The 22444-nt window shown below is 46.7% G+C and overlaps 2 protein-coding genes across 9 annotated transcripts in view; one reads left to right on the top strand and one right to left on the bottom strand.

Annotated features, from left to right (window-relative positions):
• tp63 (tumor protein p63) overlaps positions 1–6135 on the top strand; it is a 38401-nt gene extending 32266 nt beyond the window's left edge. For 4 of the 7 annotated variants that reach the window (XM_036141546.1, XM_036141547.1, XM_036141548.1 and 1 more), the window contains 4 exons: positions 1943–2088; positions 4095–4242; positions 4601–4694; positions 4793–5089. In XM_036141546.1, the coding sequence (XP_035997439.1) occupies positions 1943–2088; positions 4095–4242; positions 4601–4694; positions 4793–5089 (685 nt within the window). Of the gene's footprint in view, positions 1–1121; positions 1796–1942; positions 2089–4094; positions 4243–4600; positions 4695–4792 lie in introns of those variants that run through there. The other 3 variants (XM_021315710.2, XM_036141550.1, XM_036141551.1) reach the window with 3 other exon arrangements.
• Positions 6136–7418: 1283 nt separating this feature from the next.
• Positions 7419–21087, bottom strand: zbtb11 (zinc finger and BTB domain containing 11). Of its 2 annotated transcripts, none has more exons than XM_012861148.3 (10): positions 20547–21087; positions 18325–18563; positions 17989–18220; positions 15918–16927; positions 12390–12698; positions 11066–11480; positions 10860–10977; positions 10612–10770; positions 8328–8503; positions 7419–8236 (listed from the first exon to the last, which is right to left on the bottom strand). In XM_012861148.3, exons 1-10 carry the CDS (start codon positions 20854–20856, stop codon positions 7704–7706), a joined length of 3501 nt encoding a protein of 1166 aa, XP_012716602.2. In that variant the 5' UTR covers positions 20857–21087; the 3' UTR covers positions 7419–7703. The 2 variants fall into 2 exon arrangements, with proteins under 2 accessions (XP_012716602.2, XP_021171400.2); XM_021315725.2 differs by having other exon boundaries at positions 7704–8236; positions 15930–16927; positions 20547–20856.
• Between the last annotated feature and the right edge of the window lie 1357 nt (positions 21088–22444).

Here is a 22444-nt window from a genome sequence, read left to right as displayed (position 1 = left end):
TAGGTTCAGCTTTTAGCTCAGATGCTTCCTTGTCTTCTGCCTCAGCTTCCTAAACTGCATGTTTTGCCGTCTGACTGCAGCTAAATGTGACTAACTGGCTTTACGTGAATGATCTGCTGCCACTGATAAAGGCCGTGGGTGACGTGTTGACGGTGCGGCTGATGAAGCATTGCAGTTGTCTAGAAAAGATGACAGATGTTGTAACGACGTTCTGCAGCTGCAGAGAAATAACCCAGAGGTTGTCGGCGCTGCCAGCTTTACAGGGCGAGCCTCGCATTAAGCACAGCTCGTTTTCTGCTTCGCCCTCTCACTCTCTCATGGGACGGCAGCCCAGCAAGTCTACCTGGCTGCGCTTTAAGTGAGAGGTGTTCAGCAGTTTGCGGTAACACCTTTGGGTGCTTTAACAGCGCCGGCCTCTGCACACTTAGAAAACGTGTCAGATGCTCATGTCTGCCTCCACTTTGCTGCTCCTGCCCTTTTTTACTTAAAGCCATGGAAAGCAGGAGACAGGCCTGTGATGGTAATTACTGCTTATGTTCTGGTTTCACATTAAGGGGCTGACAGCCTCACTGTGAGGTCATGCTTACATTGTCTTGGGTTTTGCTACCTGGCAGGCTCTGCAGCTCCTTCAGTAAACAGGCGTTTAACAGCTAGAGGATTTGTTGATTCCAGCCCAGAACACCAGAGATCAACATTTCTCTCAGGATCTTGGTGGATTTGTTTCCTGTGGTGTTTCACTTGTTTGGACTTTGTGGTTTTGCTTGTTCCTGCTCACAGAATCCCGGTAGCAGCTCCATCTCCCTCGCAGCTTCTCCAATTAATAGTTTTGTGGATAGTGTTTTACTCATACTAAGCCTCCCTGTACGGCCCTGTGGTGAATGCTGTGATGTGTGTGTGTATACTGCCACCTTCTGGCCTGTAGCTGTACTGCTCTGCTCCAGTTGTACATGAGTTGACTGCTAGTGAAAAGTTTGTGATCCAACAGTGTGTTTATTTTCCTGTAACTCAAGTTGTGCAGCTTTTTTTCACCTCCAGACCTCTCCAGGGTCTCTAACTCTTTTCTCCTCCAGCGGTGAGCCCTTATTTCTGCTCTCTCTCTTGTCTCTGGTTCCTCCCTGCAGCCTGATAAAAAGCCGTCTGGGCAGCCAGCTCCTGGAGTCTGCAGGAGAGCAGAGGCGGCGCTGCAGCTCCTCCTGAAACTCTGCACCACATTCCTCCTCCTCCTCTTCCTCCTGCTCATCTTCCTCCGACCTACACGGACCTCCTCTCTGTCTCCTTTTTACCATTTTTTTTCCCTGATCTGTCCTTTCTTCATCCTGTCCTGGGTTTCTGCTTTGAGGATATGAACTGTCTAGGATGTCCCCTCCTCCTTTTGCTGGACAGACTTGTTTGACTGCCTTGCATGCTGTTTGTGAAGCGTTCCCATCTTTCAGCCTGTGGGCTGAGGTTTGTACAGGAACATTGCCTGATTGATTCTTTTTTATTGTACTTGATTACAGAGACTACTTAAGTAAACATTTTGAGCCTTTGCATTGTCATGAGAGCTGGACTCAAACGTTTTTTGGGGGGTTTTGAGGGTAAAGACATAAGTAAACTATTTGCTAGTGCAGGTCATGTCTTCTTAAGTCACTGCAGGACAGTTTGTGTGTTGAAGTTTTCCTTAAAGTTGGCTTCTTATAGATCAATCTTGAGATGTGCACTATGTGACCTCTCTGTTTGAAACGGACCCTTTTATCCTGCTGGCTTCTGCACTTTCATCTGTCATATAATGGAATAAATTGCTTTTCTTGCTGAAGTTTGATTCTTTTTCTGCCATAAATAAAATAAGTATGAGCTAATAATGCACATGTAGGAGGATGATCGTATTCACACTTGAATATTTCCTGGACTGAGTCTTGGAAGATGCTGCTAACAGCCCGTCACCACTTGTCTCCTGCTCCAGAACCTCCATGCAGTCTCCGACCTCCTTCGGCTCCAGCTCCCCAACTCACGGAAAAGTCAACAAGCTCCCATCCGTGAGCCAGCTCATCAACCCCCAGCAGCGCAACACGCTCACCCCATCCAGCATGTCTGGAGGCCTCACTGACCGTAAGTCTATCCTCTCTTTTCTCCTGCCGTCTGTCCCCTGACATATCCTCCAGAACCCACACGCCTTTACCCAAAACCCTCTGGGCTTACTGCATGTCCTTTCACCCCCAAATAAGGCTAAAGAAAGCTTCAGATGTTTCCGCTGAATCTGGTACGAATCATGTTAAAAGTAGAGGTGCTCCGATCAGAAGGTTTGTGGCCAAAAAAACAGTTGCAGAGCAGACCCACTGAAATACCCCCCAGGTTATGGGCATCCACAAATAAGAGACAAGTAAAGAAGTAACAGCTGTGTCCAGCCTAATGTTTGACAGGAAAAGTCTCTTGATTTGTTAAATAATTAACATACTTATACTTATACTTATACTTATATACTTACGTATAATTAATATACTTATTGTAACTATACAGGAGTCTTTAAAGCAATCAGCAATTTTATTATCAAGAGCAGGGGCGACGTCACACTGTGTGAGAGTCTGTGCTACAAGTCAGCGTGATTACAGAGTTGACATTTAAACCGTGATTGGGTTACGTTCACACTGCAGGGAAATGCGACCCACATCCCTCTTTTTCATGGCAATGTCAACGGCCCCGAAAAAAATCTGATCTGTGCCACTTCCACATGGTACTAATTCGGATACGTATTGGAATTTTTTCAAACCGTCCGCTGTCTGAACGGTCTTGTTGCATTTCATCCGTCTTTCACATCACTCTTCTGTCTCCAACCACACATCAACACACAGCAGCGGTTAGTGCTCCATAAAAGACCATTAATAGCTGTGCTGCTTTCTTCTTGCCTTACTTGGTCTTGCTATGATGTGGTCTTAATATTGTCGTCTCTCATTGCTCAACAGCTTTCTAATAATCACATGGAGAGATGCCGGCCGGAATCTGTTTGTTTTATTTCGGTTCTGCTGTGTGACGTCTCCTTCCGTTATCTGCACACGCGTGTCGCTTTGTGTTCTTGAACTGTTCAGACAAAACAAAAGTGTGATGGTGGTCGCATTTAATAGTAGTATGAACGGCCACCTCAAAAAAATCCGAGTCCAGTAGAAAAATCGGAATTGAGCATCAAGACCTGCAGTGTGAACGTAGCCTTATATTGGTTACGGTTAGCACTGTTAGCATTACTCTGGGTCCTCACCAGGAGTTTTTTGCGTGCAAGCGCGTGCGTGCGTTTGTGTGTTTGGGGGGGGGGGGGGGTGTTGTGTCATTCTGCTACTTTTCTGGATGCGTTCCCACAGCAGTGTTGCGTAGTGGGGAGTGATGTTCGCCAAGCTAATAGCCGCTAACGTTAGCTCATGTTGTTCAGGAGGTTTATAGCTGCGCTGATGCACGTTTAAGAGCTGTACTGACTTCTCTATGTTGCTCTCAGCATAGAGCAGCATAGTTGTGTTGTACTGTTCCAGGTCGTACTGACCCTTACGCTCATTAAATATTAGCAAACCGTCTTATTTCCGCGTAACTTTGACAACATTCAGCGTCCATGATGCTGAAATGCACTGATGAGAACCCTGTTACTCTGTTTTCCTTATCTGTGAGATTTCTAAACGACCGCCACTTCTCCTAGTGCGTCGTACGTAGCAGGGGTGATGCAGTAAAGTCGCTCTGGTTTTGATCCTTTTGAAGAATCCAACCAAATGGCGGCTTCCTGTTGTCTGCTGAAGTCTCACTCTCTGGTGGGGCAGCCTCAGTGAGCAGCTGCAGTAGAGCCGTAGAACACAGTTTCCTGTGTAGCAGGTTCTTCACTACGTCCTCTGACTTCATTTAGAACAGCTCACAGATGGGGAAAAAACTTTTCTTTGAGTGTTGTTGTCAACGTGACCACACGGTGCTTCTGTACGGTGGGTTTTCTGATTGGGTAAAACCTGCCGCTTCCGTCCACCAGCATCTTAAGTCATTAAAAGTAACTTCTGCGCGTCCCGTTCCCGGGTTTCAGCTGACTATACATCACCTGTCCACCCAGAGCAGTGAGAGAAGGCTCACGTTAGCTCCCTTTGTCTCTGCAGTGACTCCCATTATGGGCTCCCACCTCCCCATGAGTGCTGACATGAGTTCACTGAGCCCCACACACCCACTGCAGCAACAGCTGCCCCTGGTGCCCTCCTCCCACTGTACCCCCCCTCCTCCATACCCCATGGACAGCAGCATCTCCAGGTATCTAAGCAACGCTTGACGCCACACATCCTTGCTGCTTCTTTGACTTGTCCTGTTTGGTTTTACCTTTGCAGGCTTTAATGTTTCAGGAACAGCACCCACTAAATGGATAATTCAGCTAGTTTACCCTGATAGTTGCTAGGAATCACACCTCATCTGACAGCATCACACTTTGATTAAAAACCTTTGGCATGCTTGGTTTCAGATTTCTTATGTGGTCACATCATGAGCTAAAGAGTTTTGAATACTAAAGGACATTTATGGAAGCAGTAGCAGACGCTAAATGTTTTTACATATACCAGTGGTCTGATGACAAAGTAGATCAACACTTCTCCTCCTCCTCCTCCTCCTCCTGCAGCTTCCTCCTACGGCTGGGCTGTGCAGGCTGCTTGGATTACTTCACAGCACAAGGCCTAAGCAACATGTACCAGATTGAGAACTATAACATGGAGGTGAGCCCTTGCCTATCCAACACGAGTCATATGATGGGTTAGAGAGAAGAGTGGCGCCGCCTGCGAATACTAACGCTCCCCTGTGTAATGACCATTAGGACCTGTCCAGGCTGAAGATCCCTGCAGAGTTCCAGCACATCATCTGGAAGGGCATCATGGAGCACCGACAGGTCATTGATTTCCCCCCCCCTCCACACATAGTGCGCACCTCCAGCGGAGCCTCCACCGTCAGCGTGGGCTCCTCTGAGGCCCGGAGCGAGCGCGTCATTGACGCCGTACGTTTCACCCTTCGCCAGACAATCTCCTTCCCGCCGCGCGACGAGTGGTCCGACTTTTCTTTTGATCTGGATTCTCGCCGCAACAAACAGCAGCGCATCAAGGAAGAAGGGGAGTAGGACGACGACTCCCCCCCCCCCCCCCCCACCCACCCTCCATACCCCCAGATTCTCATTTCACGCCAGATGATGGAACATTTCAGAAAAAAAAAAAACTTTCTTGGTGCAAAGGCTCTACCCTGGAATCCTGTATACCGATTGCCGAAGTGCACTTATTTTCATTTTGTATCGCTTGTTTTTTTTTCAGCAGAGGAGATTTTTGTTAACGAGTAACAGCTTTTTTTTATGTTATTTCTTGAGAGCACTTAAGAAATGCTGAGTATTTCAATGTTGTTGCCAAGCGTTTGTGTTTTGTTTTGTTTGAAAAGGATGACTGGAAGCTGGTGTGCTTGTCTGGGTTGTTGTTTCACCTTAGCAAGGTCTCACGTCTCAAGTGGGACGACCCGTATAAATAAAGCTTTAATGGTGGGTCATCACTGTTCTCTGTGACACTATTCTGTAAGTTAGTCCGGTACACTGGTAAGCATTTGTGGCACAAGTCGCAATAGATTGTAAACATTTCATGCGCTCTTCTTTAAGAAGTATTAAGTGACAGGAGGGACAACTTGTTTTCCACTGTAGCTGTAGTTCTTTGTGTGTCACCTTATTCAGCCAGCTTTGAAGTATGCGTTTCATCGACAGGTCATTCATTTGATGTAGCCAACTATAGGCCTAATGCTCTTGACCCAGTGTTTTACTTTATGTTTTACTATGACTGATGTCTTTAAGTTTTGTTTACCGCGACGCATCGCCTCCCTTTTTCTTTCATGCTGGGATTTGTTTTAAACCCTGCAGACTTGTTTTGGTATTCTTTCATTGAATAAGTGACCAGAACCCAAAATGTTTGTACATAACCTTTGTATAGTCTTCCAAGAGGAACCAAGTATTACCAGGGGTTCATATGCAGGAACCGTCCGAGAGTCGGTTCAGCTTAGATCAGTGAGTTATGATGGTAAGAAAGCAGGAAGTACATGCTGTTTCATATTTTTGTATCTTATGTAAATACATCAAGCTTAGTTTGATATAAATCCAAAATAAACTTCCATACTTGCTGTATTGCATGTTAATACCTTGTCATTTCTTTTGTCTTCTTGAGGAAAGTACACGTTGATTGTTTTTGAATGTTTTCAGGGTTCCTCTACTGGCTTCAAACATCTGCAATCACGTCAAGGTTTGCTCAATTACAGTTGGGGATACGGCACTGGGCTATAAAGCCAAAGCTCCAACACGTCCATTTAAAAAAGATTTTTAGGGGAGTGCTTGCCTAGTGATTAGAGCATAGTGTTTTTGTTCCGGAGGTTCTGGGTTCAACTGCCACTCTGGGTCCCTGAGCAAGACCCTTAACCCCAGATTACTCCCTGGGCGCCGCACAGTGGCAGCCCACTGCTCTCCAAGGGGATGGGTTAAAAGCAGAGAACACATTGTATAGGAATGTACATTACAGCGATAAAGATGATTAAAACATCTAAAGGAGTCAAGAAAATAGAAGTCAGTGTGGAAAAATGTTGGACAATACACTTTGTTTCATTATCAAAAAGATTAAAAAATGACTTCCAGAAAGTATTCGCTCCCCTGCCTAGAGTCACATGATCTTCAGTGACCTCCCATTCTTCACCCGTAGAGTTCTGGTCCTTCGCAGCTTTAACAGCTTCTGCTGTGTGAAGGTCAGTCAAGGTCATCCACACCAAACGCTCCATGTCTCTGGACCTTCATGGAGCTTCATGCTCAGGTGCAGGCAGGTTGGAAGAAGAAGGGGCCATCTCCAAACGGTCCCCACAAAGTTAGCCCTATGACCTCATGTTTGCTGCTCCATCAGTTTGTGGCATATTGCTTTGTTTGAATACCACTGACAGCTAAGGACTGTTTGGGAGAGGGTTTTCTGTTTGGTCTGTGAGCAAATACCTTGGACAATAAAGTAGATAAATTTACTTTTCTTCCAACTCATTTTGATGGTTTCTGTGTCTGAAAGATAAGACAAACTACAGAGCCTGGTTCTAAGTAGACCTGATTAAGCAACCTGCTATATGGGCATTGTGTTTACCACTTTCTTTGTTGAGCGAGGCTTTCTACAATCACAAAACGTTGCTTTAAAGAATCTTAACAGGGTTGATGTACAGTAGGACCGATCCGATGCCAAGAGAACCAACCCATAACCACGTGCCCACCTAGAAACCACCATCGCTGGGTTGTTGGACGTACAGATGATAAAGTCCAGCCTGGCAAATTCTGTACTCAAATATCCAGAATGTCACATTGATCAGCATCTGAGCCTGAAAACATGGGAACCGGTGTGTGAAATGGTGGCGGTTGCCAGCTGAGGCACTAATTAAAAAAAAGACCAAATAATAAAATGTTTGTTGTTTCTGCTTTTATTTCTCCTGATTTCGTACACATTACTGGTCAGGTCTTGCTTCAGTTAAGTTATTTACAGAAAACCACAAAGCTGTGCGCTGACACGTCTCTCAAGTCGCAAAGACAGATTAATTTACATTAATGTACATCGACACAAAAATAGGCCTCTTTTACATCGTTTCATAGAGAATCGTACTGGTTTCTGCATTCATACAGACTGTAAAAAAGTCTGCACAAGTTCGGAGAGGAGTCCAGAGCCCGGCTCCGAGGGCCAGCAGGCTCGTCACTCTACCTCGGCCACATGGGCCACCTCCACCTCCATGGTCTGGATCTCCTCGGGGGTCTCCTCCGACTTGACCCCAGACAGGGCCTGTTGGGCCAGGACGTAGTTCACGACCTGCATGATGCCCTGATCAGAAAGCGTCGCCACCGACCCTTCGGTTGTGGCCTGGACAGCCTCCACGGCTTCCACCGTCTCCTCCGTGATCAGCACCGTCTCCAGCTCATCCGTGGACGCCTGGTGGGCGGGCCTGAGCTCGGGGGGCAGGTCGGAGGCCAGGATGCTGACGGCGTGCTCCACCTGGGTGCCCTGGTTGTGGAACTGGAGGGTGTCCTTCTCCAGCATGATCTTGCCAGGCAGGCTGTCTTCGTGGAACTTGGTCATGTGTTTGCGCAGCGTGCGCGCGTCGATGTGGGCCTCCTGGCACATGGGGCACACGTACGGCCGCTCCCCCGTGTGAGTCCGGACGTGACGTTTGAGAGAGCGGGCGTCGGCCCAGGCTACCCCGCAGGTCAGACATTCAAAAGGCTTCACTCCTAAAAAAATAATAATAATTAGAGTAAAAACAGAGGACGTTCACAGACACACAGGTTGTTCATGAATGAATGTGCCCCACTGAGGGCTCACCCTGGTGGTTGTTGATGTGGCGCCGGTACTCTCGGAGCTGAGTGAACTTCCTGCCACACTGCTGACACTGCCGCTCCAGGTTCTGCTTCACGCGGCCCTTCTTGCCGTGCGTGGCTTTCTTCACGTGCCTCCTGAAAAGAGCCTTCTCAAAGAACTCCTTCCCACAGACGTTACACCTGCCGACACAGAGATGCTCACTGACGCTGGGCATTCTCCCATCAACCAATCGCTGGCAACCTGACAAAAGGCCGGGATCTGGGGGGGCGTGGGGGGGGGGGTGACCCGCTGGACGGATTCGTGCTCCGACAGAAGCATCAACACCCACGGCAACAGAAAGTAGGTGAAAAGTGGAAGGAAAATGATTTCGCATCAGTCTATTAATGGGGTTTCCGCCTCTGGCTCACATCCACTGCTTGTTAGAAAGCACGCCACACCTGGCGTTACGGGAGTGAAGGTAAGAAACCATGATTAAAGATGGTGATGGTGGTGGTGATGCGTACACCGGCTAACTACCAGCACCTTTCAGACAGTGCTGCTCGTTTAAAAACAGATGCGAAGCCGCAGCCTTCGTTAAACACGTCCGGCCTTATGGCGCGACGCCACATGGTTTCTATGAGGTTGGAGAAGAAAAACTCTTGAAAGCTAACATTGTGTTGGTTGGTTGTAATAATAGGAGAAGCATTTTGCTGCTGAGTTACTGAATGGGTGTCGGGCTCATCTGTAGCCTGCTGGGTTCCATTGTCTCTGGAAGCTGTAAGTCAGGCGGACTAGTCAGACGGGACCTGCTCGTCTAACGTAGTTGTTAAATCAAGGTAACTAATTAGTTATCATCGGTTGCACGGATCATTTCTTTTGCTTTTTGTTCTGTCATCAAATCAAACCGAGCCACATTCCACTTTGTTTAGCCTCACGGATCGTGCTGTTTTTCTAAAATCAATCCCATCCTTTGCAGTGCATCTAGGTCAACTTTATATTGGCCACAGAGCAGAGACCCTGGTTTAGATAGAGGAGCACAGATGGGTCTGAACTGAACTGCAGTGCGCTGGAAACTACAGTTGGATCCAGACTTAAATTAAAGCGTTGCCTGGAGGGGTAAGAGGAGAACGCCGTCAGTCATCCCAGAAAAACAATACTAAGATCAGCTTGAAAGGTGCTGGAGGAATATTCCAGCAGGGCTGTGACACTCAGGCCTCTTATGACCGAGCAGGATTTCCTGGGTTCTCTGTGGCCCAACACAGAACAGCCCCAGAACTATAGTAATAAACTAATAAATAAAAGTATAGGCTGTGGAGTAAAACGCCAACATTACACGGATTGTTTTATACTCTTTGTCATTTGTTGGTCAATTAACTTTTAGCAGGGAAGATGAAGTAAGACAGCTTTTTAAAGCGTTATTCAGCTTCCTCTTAAGAGTCAAAATGTCTCCCTCTGGTGGTCCTGGGAGGTATTGGGAGGACTCTCCCTGTGTGCTGCTATTGTTCAAACATTACAGAGGCCAGTTTTCATCAGGTTAGTGGGTTGGGAGGTGAACCTCTGCTCAGGGATTAATCACACGATGTCTGACGGTGATTGGTCAAAAGCTCTGGATTGTATCCACTGGTTGGAGAGTAAAGGGGCAGAATAAACTTTTCCAGAGCGTCTTTTCTTGGACAGATTTTGCATAAAACGTATCATTTTCCTTCCACTTCACAATTATGTGTGCTGTTCCGTCTCATCCACAGGGGCTACACAGGGGCTACACAGGGGCTAGGTTGCAGGTTCAAATCCCTGCTCTCTCCATGCTAACTGTGTCCTTGGACAAAAGTCGGGGGTAAGACACTTCACCCCATTGCCTGCTGACGGTGGTCAGAGCGCCAAGTGGCAGCCTCGCTCCTGTAGTCTGCTCAGGGCAGCTGTGGCTACGATGGAGCTCACCACCGTCAGCGGGTGAATGTGGGAGTGTAGCAGGAAGCCATTTGGGGTCCTCAGGACTTGATAAAGTGCTGCACTGGGGCTGGGAGAATTGGCCTAAAGCAATGTTTTCATATACTGAGCAGTTTATGACGATAAATGGACGTCATGGTGCAACTGAACCAGAGATCAGAAGTGGCCATAACATAAGCTGCTCCTCTTCCAGCTCTTACCATTTCAAACCCCATTAAAACCCATTCTGACACAACCTAATATGGAGGTGGGACTACTTCTGTAATATCTAGATTGGCTCCTAACGAGGAGGAGAGCAGGAGAATCTTCAATCTACTGCGACGTTCTTCCTGTGAAGCTGCCAGCCTGTGCTCACACGTACCTGAAGGGCTCCGCCACGCTGTGGGACTTGACGTGCGAGTACCAGTCCTTCTTCCAGCTGTAGCACTTGCCGCACACCTGGCACTGGAAGGGCTTCAGGCCCATGTGCTTGTTCATGTGCTGCTGCAGATCCTTTGCTTCATAAAAACTCTTGTCGCAGCTGCGGGGGGAGGAGGGAGGAGGAGAGGCGGGGTCAGTGAGTCCTGCTGCTGCATCAGCTCCCACATGCCCACCCCGCCGGCTACTCACTGAGAACAGGAGAAGGGCCGCACTTCGGGTTTGGGCTGGTGCTTCTTCAGGTGCTTGCTCAGGGCGGAGGCTCGGTGGAAGGTGGCGCCACACGTGTTGCAGAGGTACTTTGACTCGCCTGTAAAAGAAGAAGAAGAAACACCGTCACCACTGCTGCTACGTGTCTAACCTCCAGACGCTTGGAGCCGGGGAGGGGGGGGGGGGACCTGTGTGCAGGCTGGTGTGCTCCTCCATGCTCCTCTTGCTCACGAACGTCTTCTTGCAGTACTCGCACTGGAACTGCTTGGTGACGTCGTGCAGCACGCGGTGCATCTTCAGGCTGTGCTTGTGGGCGAAGGTCTTGCCGCACGCCTTGCAGGAGTGGGGCCGCACGCCCGTGTGGGTCAGCATGTGGATCCTCAGCGAGTACAGCTTGGGCAAAGTCTTCCCGCAGATGTCGCACACGAACTCCCTCTTGGTGTACGACGACGGCGACTTGTTGAGCAGCTCGTCCTCCGCCCTGTCCCCGGGGCCCGGCTCGGCCGGCGCTTTGAGGACGGGCCCTCGCTGGCTCCTCTGCTGCTTGTGCCGGGCCAGGTGAGCTTGGAGCGAGGCGGCGTACTGGAACTCCTTGCTGCAGAGCTGAACACACAGAGGATCGTTGCTGGAGTTGGATTGAGAAAAGCAAACTACACTAGAAAAAGCTGTTCCTGCGTAACAGCGAGGGAGAATGCTAATCTGCAGAATGATTTCAGCAGAAGATGCAGAAGATCCCTGCAGAAAAGATAAAGTAGCTGAAAAACATTGAAATCAGATTTGAAGAATTTGAAAAAATTGAAGAATTTAAAAAGAATTTGAAAAATTTGAAGAATTAGAAGAAATAGAAGAATGTCAAAAATTTGAAGAATGAAGAATTTGAAAAAAATTTGAAAAATTTGAAAGAAAATTGAAATAAGAATAAAAAGAAATAGAAGAATGTCAAGAAATAGAAGAATGTGAAGAATTTGAAGGAATTTAAGAATTTGAGGGAATTTGCATTGATTTCAATGGGAGCAAGCAAAAAAAAACGCACAAAAAGTGAAATATTTTAAAAAGTGTAAAAGTCAGCAAAACCATGAGGTATCGCAGTCATGCCGGGAATGAGTCGAACGTTTTGATACCAAAATTGTTGCAATCGGCTGAAGTATGCGGGAGTAGTTAGACGCCGACGGAATAATAATAATAAAGAAAAACAAGAAAACAATCAGCATTCTCACTGATAAACCCCCTCAGCAGCACCACAGGCGGACCGCTGCCACCCTGACCCTGACAGAGCAGAGCTACTGGACATGGAGACAGTTCCAGCAGGCCTGCATCTCTGTACTAACAATCCTGTTTATTGGATTATAGTCAGATTTCCTGAACACCTTCAATCTTGAGTTTTCTTCAGCTGTAAGTCACATGAACAGAGATAAACGGCTGAAGTAAATCCCTCTGTGTGTAATGATGTCAGGCTGAATCTGTGAAATCAAGCATGCGGCGACGCTCTGCCGTGAACTCGCCGACACTCACGCTGCACTTGTAGCCGCGCGCCTTCTCGTGTTTCAGCGTGTGCATGATGAGAGAGTAGCGCCTCTGGAAGGACATGCCGCACTCGGAGCAGGTGTGTTCTCCGTCCACGGTGCTCTCTGGCGGGGCTCCTTGCTGCCTGGCTACGGCCTCTGGCTCCGCCCCCTTAGCTGGCGCCTCCTCTGCTTGCAGCTCTGCAGCTGCCACGCTCTCCACGGCGCCGTCCTCTACCACGATGACGGCCTCGCCCTCGCCCTCAGATCTCGCCTCTGTCGGTCTCTTTGGCGGTCTTCCTCTTTTCCTGGGACCCACCTAGAAAATAATTTTTTTTAAGACAGATTATTTTAAATGTGTTTCTAATTTCAATTTAAATAAGATTCCTTAAGTTAATATGCAAACTTAAACGTAACTGACTAATTAAACGTGGATCTCTGGTCATTCTGATTTCAGAAAGACATCCCCTGCCTCTTCTTTACAGCCTTAACTTCCTGACTTCAGATTGTTTCAGCCTGGCTCTGAGCAGCCATGTCTGCCAGCACATCAGGGTCCTCAGCAGCGTACGGGCTGCTTCTCTGGGCGGCTTCTCGCAGCGGAGCGTAGTGCAGCTACAGCGGGGCTGTTTGTCCAGCTGATAGCAGCTAACGTTGGCTCATGTTGTCCAGGAGGTTTAGAGCCGCGCTGATGCACGCTCAAGAGCTTTACTGGCCTTTCTATTTACTCTCAAACATCCGGGCTACACTGTTCCATGTTGTACTGGCCGTTACGCTTAATTTCAGCGTAATTTTGACAACTTTCAGTGTAAAAGCCCGTTACTCTGAGATGTACTGATGAGAACCCAGCGCGTCCTGCAAACCAACCAAACAAATATCTGAACTCTGATGCTTTTAAAAGGTATATAGCCACATTATATGCTTATAAAAAAAAAGACCAAAACCGTTTGATCATGATAAAATAAGGCTAAATACACCAAGCCTGCATCTTGATAGTGTTTTCAGCCTAAATAGAATCCCAGCAATGGCACGTTGAGCAAATATAAACAGACGTGGCGCCATCTACTGGAAGTATCACAGAACTATTAGAAAACCAGATGGCGACTAATAAATCACTAATAAATAATGCCAGAAGGAGTCTGACCCTCTGCAGTGCCTCATGGTGATTGAAGACCAACCGTTATTAATTAAATAAACTAAAATCTAAAAGCCTCATATCAGAACATCACAGAGAAACAAAATTCTCGTTCATAAACAGAAACAGAGCACCGAGGTAAGAACCAATCCGTCATTCGATCTATTTATAATGTTGTTTGTAGTTAAGACTGTAGAGGCTAAGAAGATTATTGCTATTACTATTGTCACAGTATAAATAAAGGCGTTTACTCATGTCACATTTAAGCATCGGCAGCTTTAGCTTCCCTTCAGTGAAAACCAACGTTTTTGTTTAAAGAAAGATGTCCTCATAAGTACAGCTGTATAGGAAAAGAAAGCCCATCTTTATTACAGCCTTCCTTAAAACTAGGACTGCATGATTTCAGGAAAATAGGTTATTGCGATACTATTGCTAAAACATTACGGCATTGATTACAACTAACCCACATTTTTCTTTTGTTACCATTACATTGTGTAATGGTAATGAAAACATCAGCTGTGGTTGGGACAGATCACTGGTTATAATCTGGCATTATGTTCACTGATATACATTGTCCCTTTACAAATAAATAAATACAAATGCAAACCTGGTCATGTATAGCACATGCATGCAGATCGTGACTGTCTGATACTCCCAGTGGTCCTTTGTGATTGCAGAATTACACCAACTCATTCCATGTATTGTGCAACTCTACTTAAAAAAAATGGAATAACGGGGATGTCATGTGGGAAGGACCTTTGAAAGGGGAAACATAGGATGCCCCTGGCCTAATTTGTTAACAATAACTCCCTACAACGCCGTCAGTAGTCGGGCTCCTCTACAGTCCGAGGTTTACAAGGCCTTTCACAGGTCTGAGCCGCAAAACCAGAGAAAACGTAGCGCGCAAACTGGCCTGGAGACCACTGACTATGATGGAAACCGCTGCAGGTGACAAGATGTCGGGGAGATTAAGCTAGCAGGATGACGTGGCTAATGAACTGCATGCATCATTAAAGCTATAGCTGGTAATCTCTGTTCAGGAAGACTTTTTGTTATTCTGGGTGAAATGGTCCTTCCATCCTGACAATAGCTAACACATTATGTATTCAGAAAAGGCAGTTAAAAAAAAACTCTGTGAAAGCTGCAGGCCTGTAAAAACTCTGACCAATCCCTGCCGTTCAGTCTGAAGAGCAGGGACTGGTCAGAGGATTGGTCCTGCCCTCACCCCCTGATATATTAAATAATTATTTTTGTTCTTTGACAATGTATTTTGGGAAAAACTGCTTAGTTTTAAACTAAGAGCAACATATATGCTCGTGCCTGTTCTGTTGCTCACATAAAACTAAGAACAACATGCGTTAACTTCTTTTAACTTATGGTGGGAACCTATGACAATGTGTTGTGGGAAAGACTGATTCTGTATTCCTTATTTTGCTTATATTAGCGCTATTATCTGAGTTTGCAATATTATTTTGCTTCACACACTGCTGAGATGCTGGGAACGGTTTCCGTTTTGGAAACGGGACGAACAACTCAGATGGGAGGGAGAAGTGGCCACTCTCGCTCCCATCTGATACTTTGTTTGTTGGTATAAAAAGGAGAGAACCGCCCTCAATCGTTGAAGTCAGCCGTGGGTTGTATGGACGCCCGGCCGCGTGGATTGCTCTCTAACCGGACTGACCGACTTCCCAGTCCTAAGAGATGGAACAACACGCCTGTTTGAAAGCTTATCGGCTTTAAGTGCTTGGTACTTTGCGTGTGCGAAGTGCTTGCTGTTTTGTGTTGCTGTGTTCTGTGGGGAATAATAAATGTGGGCCTTATATTCTAACAGAAACAGTGTTTGAGTCCCTATTTGTGTTTGCCGATCTCTCCCGATCCCGAAATAAACATTTCATAAAACACCCCCCTCTGTTCCTCAAGCTCTGGGGGTATCATCATATCTATTGTTTGTCCCACATGCCGATCATTCTGACTCGCTCACGTAACGCCAGTGTGCGTGCTCGTTCACTTCCTGGCTGCACATGCAAACTTCTAGTGTTTATGTATCCAGTTAGCTTAGCGGCTAGCTTCGGTGTTAGCCGTTCACTGTAGCTCCACTGCTTTCACAGTAGACTTTGAACATGGCTGTGAGTCATATGAAGCGAACGGCGTTCGTGTTTCTGGAAAGATTTCTGGAAAAAATGCTGACTCTACCTTTAGCGGGTTTGTCTGGATTCATTTGGTTCGCTTAGATGCAAAACTGATGCATTCAGCAGCACAAAGTCTCTGTATTCACCCAGCTGGCTAGTATTATGCAGAAACAAGCGGGGGAGGGGCCACACTGTAGTTCTGTATGCTGCATAACACAAACGCATTCTTTAGCATCCGACTAAACTAACTTCAAACGTGTAAATCGGGACCTCGTACCTTCACCTGTACCTTTGGGAGAGTGGCAGGTGGTGGAGTTGTACTCTTCCCCTCCTCTTCTTCCTCCAGCCCCATATGAAGACGGGCATAGCCGCCCTCGGCCATAGAGCGCTGCCGGAGTCGTCTTTTGCTTCGGTCGTCGGCGGTCCCCTCCTGCTTGTCGGCATGCTCGTCGTCTGCAGAAGGATCTTCTTCTGGTGTTATCGGCCCCTCCTCCTCCACCACCTTTTTCACCTTGGGCGGACGGCCCCGCTTGCGTTTTGGAGGAACGGGCACAGCTTCCTCTTTCTGAGCCTCTGTCATTTCTACCTGGGGAGCAGCCGCCTCAGATTCCAGCACGACTTCCTCTGAGTGGCCGTCTTTGTCCGAGTCCACGTCTATCACAAAAGCCCCGGCCTCGGCGGCCTGTGGCTGCTCCATGGCCAAACAGGCCGACACCACAGCGAGGGACTCGCTGGCCCCGGCCTGCCCGCTGTGGGTAACCACAGTCATGGTGTCGCCCTCCAGCCCCTCGGCACATCCCGAAATGAGCGTGAGGGTCTCGCCGGCCTCAACCTCCCCGCTGTGAGCGATCAGCGCCACAGTCCCACCCTGTCCAGCCTCGGCGGCGTGTACTGCGTCGCCCTCCACTACGTGAGTGAGAACTGCCACTGGCTGCTGGATGCAGGCTTCGCTGGGCTGCTCGATGAAAGCCAAGGCGTCACCTGAAACGGCCACGGCGCTCTGCGTGACCACGGCGCTCTCGTCGCCCTGGACGGTCACCATGTAGGCATCGGGCTCCTCCTTGGTGACCACCGGTCCCGCCACCACGGTGTGCACGTCTCCTTTCTGATACACCGTCAGCTTCTGCTCCTCCACCTGCCTGTGCACAGACTCGCATATCTGCAGGACCTCGGTCATGAGCAGGTGTCGGGCGAGGTTGGCGATGTCGGCCATCACACAGAAATTAAACGTGAGCACAGAGGTGTACGCAAAATCCAGCAGCGGCAGAAAGCTGGTCTTGGCAAAACCTGGAGAGAACGGTGGAAGATGAATCCCTTTTAGCAACATTTTAATTTAAACATTACAGACAAATAATTGAACACGATTTTTTTTGTAATAGACATTTCTAAAGTGGGTGGGGTTTAAATATGCAAACATAACAGAGGATGGATGATCATATATCAGAGATCTGATTACCCCATATGAGCACTTCACTCCCTGACTGCAGATCTGCTTAAACTTTCCTTTTTGACAAAGCTTATAGTTAGAGTGGCTCATGTTACCCTGAGCTATCTCTATAGTTATGCTGCTATAGGCTTAGGCTGCTGGAGGACATCAGGGTCTATTTATCTCACTCTGCTGAGTTCTCCTACTGCTCTCCAATTTGAATTGTTTGTTGTTATTTCAGCTTTTAACTTTTTGTTCTCTGTCATTTTTTTTTTCTTCATAGAAGGTACACCTGGTCTAGCGTTCTGTTAGCTGTGACATCATCCAGAGAAGACAGATCACTCGCTACTACCATATAACGTAGAAAAGATCAGTGTGTGCTTCTGTGCTTTTCTTTCTCTGCTCTGTCTTCTCTAACCCCCAGTGGGTCGAGGCAGATGAGCGTTCACACTGAGCCTGGTTCTGGTTCTGCTGGAGGTTTTCCTCCCTGTCAAAGGGGAGTTTTCCTCTCCACTGTCGCTTCATGCATGCTCAGTATGAGGGATTGCTGCAAAGCCATGTACAATGCAGACGATTGTCCACTGTGGCTCTACGCTCTTTCAGGAGGAGTGAAAGCTGCTTGTCAAGACTTGATGCAATCATACAGATTTTTTACTATCTGTATGATTTGATTGAATATGATTTTGTAAAGTGCCTTGAGATGACATGTGTTGTGAATTGGCACTATAAATAAAATAAAATTTAACTGATAGGAGGAAGGACGAAGGAGAAGGAATTGAAAGACATAAGGGACAAAGGAGGAAGGACGAAGGATTTAAGTGTGGCAACACAAACATTTTACTTATTCAGACCTGAAAAACCCTGAAGTCCCAATCCATGCTAGCCCCACAGGTACCCTGGCCCAGAGAAGCAAAGCGCTCACCAGACAGGTCCACCACAGCTTCGTGGGTGGCCATAGCCCCCTTCTCAAAAAAGAGCTCGTTGAAGTATTCGCTGCAGGCGGCCAGCACGGCTTTGTGGGCGCGGTGTTCCTCCCCTTCGATCAGCAGCGTGATGTCGCAGAACTGGTTACTGAGGCGCTGCTGGTTGAGTTTGTCCAACATGGTCTGGCTGTGTTTGGGCAGGAACTGGTTCACCTCCCCCTTGCTGTCCACCTAAAACGACGCAAAGCAGAAACGACTGAAACAACGTCCTCTCTGGGATCACGCGCTCAAACGACCGCAGGTTCCACGTTCATGACACATTAGAAGCCACGTACAAACACCACTTCATGCTTGGCCATCCCCTTGGCCAACTTGGGTCTCTGGGAAGACACGTCAGTCATGAACAAAAAGTCCTCTTCCTCCTCCTCCTCCTCGTCATCCTCTTCCTCCATTGGCCCGAGCTTCCGCCTCCCTTGCCGCGAGAAGGGCCGAGGTCCGGAGCCCTCGTCGACGCTGCGCTTGCTCTGACACTGGGCGCACTCCCTGATGTGGTCTTTGACATTCTTCAGGATACCTGCAGGTTTCAGAGAGACAACATTAACACCAACAACAGCTCATCTGGCCGACTGCCGTCCGTCCTGCTGCTAAGGAGCACCAAACATTTCCATTTCTCAGGCAATCCTTTTGCAAATACTGTAAATCACTGCAACACTACTTTATCTGAATGTATAGTACAAGACATGAAAACTTGACGGAGTAATCAACCATCAATCATCTGTGTCACCTTTGTGACATAAAGTCGTATTTAGGGTATGACGAGAGGACCACTGTAACTTGATGGCCATTTTCGTAACTTAAGATGATTTATTTCTAAAATTCTATAAATTTAGTCAAACTGGTCGCAATAGACTGGACTTCCAGTACAGAGGTTTGTGCAAAAAAAGTACATTGTGCATAGCTGTGTGGCAACACATCGACGCACATGCATATATCGATTAAATTATTAATTATCCAATTAAATCAATGCTAGTGAAAAAATTGATCCATAGTCATTTTTAAGATGCGTTTTTTTTTTTACATTCAGGCATGAGACTATAATGATCAGGTGATCTACCATCATCATTATTATTATTTTAAAATGAGAAGAATGCTGTTTTTGATTGTTGTTTTAGAAGTAACAGCTTAGAAATAAAATGGTCAAATCATGTTTATCTTTTTTTTGTGAGTTGACCTCGATGTAAATAATATGCAGATAATATCGCATCATTATTGGTCAATTGCTTGAAAATCGTAACAGACTTTATGAAATATCGCCATCCAAACCAATCCACGTAGCATTGTATTGTGATAACGCTGGTGATTTACATGCACACATCTTTGAAGCCACCTGCCGCCATATTGGTACTCCCTATTTCCCCTCAGTAACTAGGGAATATGTGCGCTACAGCATCGAATAACGAGGATTTTCTCATGTTCAGGGGGGGCTTAAGAATTTTAAAATGACAAACGCCATATAGTTTTATGTTATGTTCTAAAAATATCAAGTACTGAGAAAGTCATGTGCTGAAATATTTTGCATTTTATTCATTTAAATATATATGTTTAACATTTATAAATATATAAATAACAATATACAAAAACATATATTTACATGCGTGTATACATATATATACATATACACAAACTTATATATATTTAATATGAATAACGTAAAATATTTCAGCACCTAATTTCCTAGTAGTTGATAGTGTTAGTACATCCACTGACTGTAGAATTACCTGTGAACCGTTTTCACACAGCCAGAAAGCTGCTTGTTGTTGCAACCAAATCCTGTGGGATTCTGTGAGAGTAGGGAGTAGCAAGATGGCGGCCAGTGACTTCAGTTTTTCGGCAAAATCAGCACTCCAGTGTATTATATAGCTCAGTGGCACACATGCATAGTAGATCCTGCTGGTAACACACCGGCAGGATCAAGGTGCATCCGCTCTGCCCTTCTACGGGGGCAAAGCGGCCTTAATGGGTCGAGGGGGTGTTGTAGCGATGACGTAGGCGCTCATCTGACAGCCAGCGGCAGGATTTACAAATATAAACAATCAGAAATCATTTCAGACGAGAAGAATGACAAGGTGAGAAGTGCAATTTAAGTTTGAAGCCTTTGTTCGGATGGCAGCAGGATGTCTACGTGAAATCAATCCGCTGTTGTTGTGCTGAAAAGACCCGTACGGGGAGAGGCGAGGGACATATCTATGCATTGCATGACACAGGCGCTTTAGGTCACTGCTTTAGGGCTGCAGGTTAGATTGTGCTGGGTGGCCAAACCTAGTGACCCATTGGCCACGCCCCCAGATGAATTAAAGTACACCTGAGAACGTTTTCTTCCCCCCAAAAACGACCCTTGCGTCAGTTCGGCGCTAGGTGGCAGCACAGAGTAGCTCGGCGCCTGGAAGCAGCTAACCAGCGACGTCCGCTTATTCCTAATATTTACACGGACTGCCTGACCGAGCCCGCTCGGTCTGCGTCCAGGCGGTCTGCCGGGGAGGCTGGCCCCGGCTCTTACCTCTCCACCAGTACTTCTGGGAGATGATTTCCCAGGTGAGCTGCTGGTTGAGGTGCTCCCCTCCCTCTGTAACGTGCGCCTGGTGGATGAGTTCCCTCCTCCGGCTGTCCTGCAGCACCACCTCCAGCTCGGTGAACTCATTCTGGCCTTTCTGCCGACGCTGGTAAAACAGAGTCCCGCTCCTCACCACGTAGCACGCCGCCGCTTTGCGGATTTTTCTCTTTGTGTTACCGGGCGTCCCCGGCGCATATGGTTCCCGTTCATCCGTCAGATAGCGTATGATAGCCAAGTAGCTTTCTTCACACGACATGGCTCGGCTTACCCGCGTGTTTCCCGCAGAAACGCGGCCTTATCTCGAGTTAGAGAGGCCTCCTCGGTCCTCGGGGGAGATGTGCGATTTTTATGAGACCCCTAGATTATAGTTGACGTGAAACGGACGCGCCAAAACAACATTTTAATTTGTTTGCTAAGGTGGAACTGCAGTTCGCAACGGTCAGGGGTAGACTTGCCCGAACAGACAAAATGGCTGCTGCACAGCCGGATTTTGCGTAGCCAGAAGCGGAAGTAAGCGATGAGCGCAGTCCGCCACGAGGGGGCGCCAGATCTCTTCACAAGGACTCGATGCGCGGTCGTGAAGTTCTTTTCTCGTTTCGATTTGAATGAGAAAACACACACACACAAAAATATAAAGTAACTCAGAAAAACAAAGATCCCGAAAATGCCACCCAAAACGCAAAAAACACAATAACGTAATCATTATTTTCCAATCTTGGGAGGAATAATCGGGAAATGATAAATTTAAAGTTAAATTTAATTTAAAGATAAATTTAAATTAAAAAGTTACACTTAAATAGAAATTAAAGTTTTCCTAATCCCCCTAAAAAGAAAAAAGTTATTTAGAGGGAACTACACCACAGAAGTGAGCTGCATTAGTTAAACACGTGTAACATTAAGTTGTTCTTATTCTTCTTGCATGAATGGCAGGGAAATCTTCAAATTTCCTTCAAGCTAAGGTAGTTCCAAGGCTGAATATGTATTGAAATTTGTTTGTTGCATGGTTTTTCTACAAATAGCATAAAGGTAATCTATATACAGGTCAAATTTAAAAAGCTCTGTTGATTTTTAAGTTAAAGTATACATAAGAAAACCTGTAAATCTGATTTAACTTCAGCTTCATTTGGCAGCCGTGATGAGCGTGCACAACATTTGGGGAGGATGGGCTCCCAATTATCTGGAAAAGCAAATAAGAATTAGGAAGCGCTTGACTGTTAATAGATGAAGCCTTTAACATTGAAAATATGTAGGGGACATCATTATAAATTAAGTTTAGATATGACTTGCAAAAAGTCATGATGTACTTGATTTATTTGTATAAGATCCACTGCTCTCATTTCACCAGGTGGGGGCCGCAGGGAAAAAAAACTATCTGCCCTCTAAACAGTACAAGTATCTTCCTCACTTTAGCTGCAGCGCTGATATGGTGCTGCAGCCATGGTGTTTTTGCAGAGTTCTCAGACCTGATGATTACACACATGTACAAACGGGTACTGGTTTGGGTGGAGATTTTGCAACATAAAAGATGTAAAAACCAGTCTGTTTAAAAACCAGATGCTTCAGAAGCACCATGCAAGCAGAGTGGAAACATGACAATGTTTTTACAAGCAGAACATGTTACCAAGATCTTCCCCTTATTGTTATTTTATACTGTGACGTCCCATTGTAATAACAGGTTTCCTGCACTTTAATAGCACCCATTGTGTTGAATAAGTAGTCTTTAGCATTTTTTTCATATTACCCCAAACTTCAATGCAATTTATGCATTTGTATCCAGCCACCTATGTGAAGACATTGTAGAACCTCCATTCCTTGCAGAGATGCAAGTCTTTAGGGGCATGTCT

The sequence above is a fragment of the Fundulus heteroclitus genome, chromosome 9 (assembly GCF_011125445.2).
Source record: "Fundulus heteroclitus isolate FHET01 chromosome 9, MU-UCD_Fhet_4.1, whole genome shotgun sequence".
Taxonomy (NCBI): Eukaryota; Metazoa; Chordata; class Actinopteri; order Cyprinodontiformes; family Fundulidae; genus Fundulus; species Fundulus heteroclitus.
Note: the sequence above shows the minus strand (reverse complement) of the source record. Positions and strands in the feature narration are given on the sequence as shown.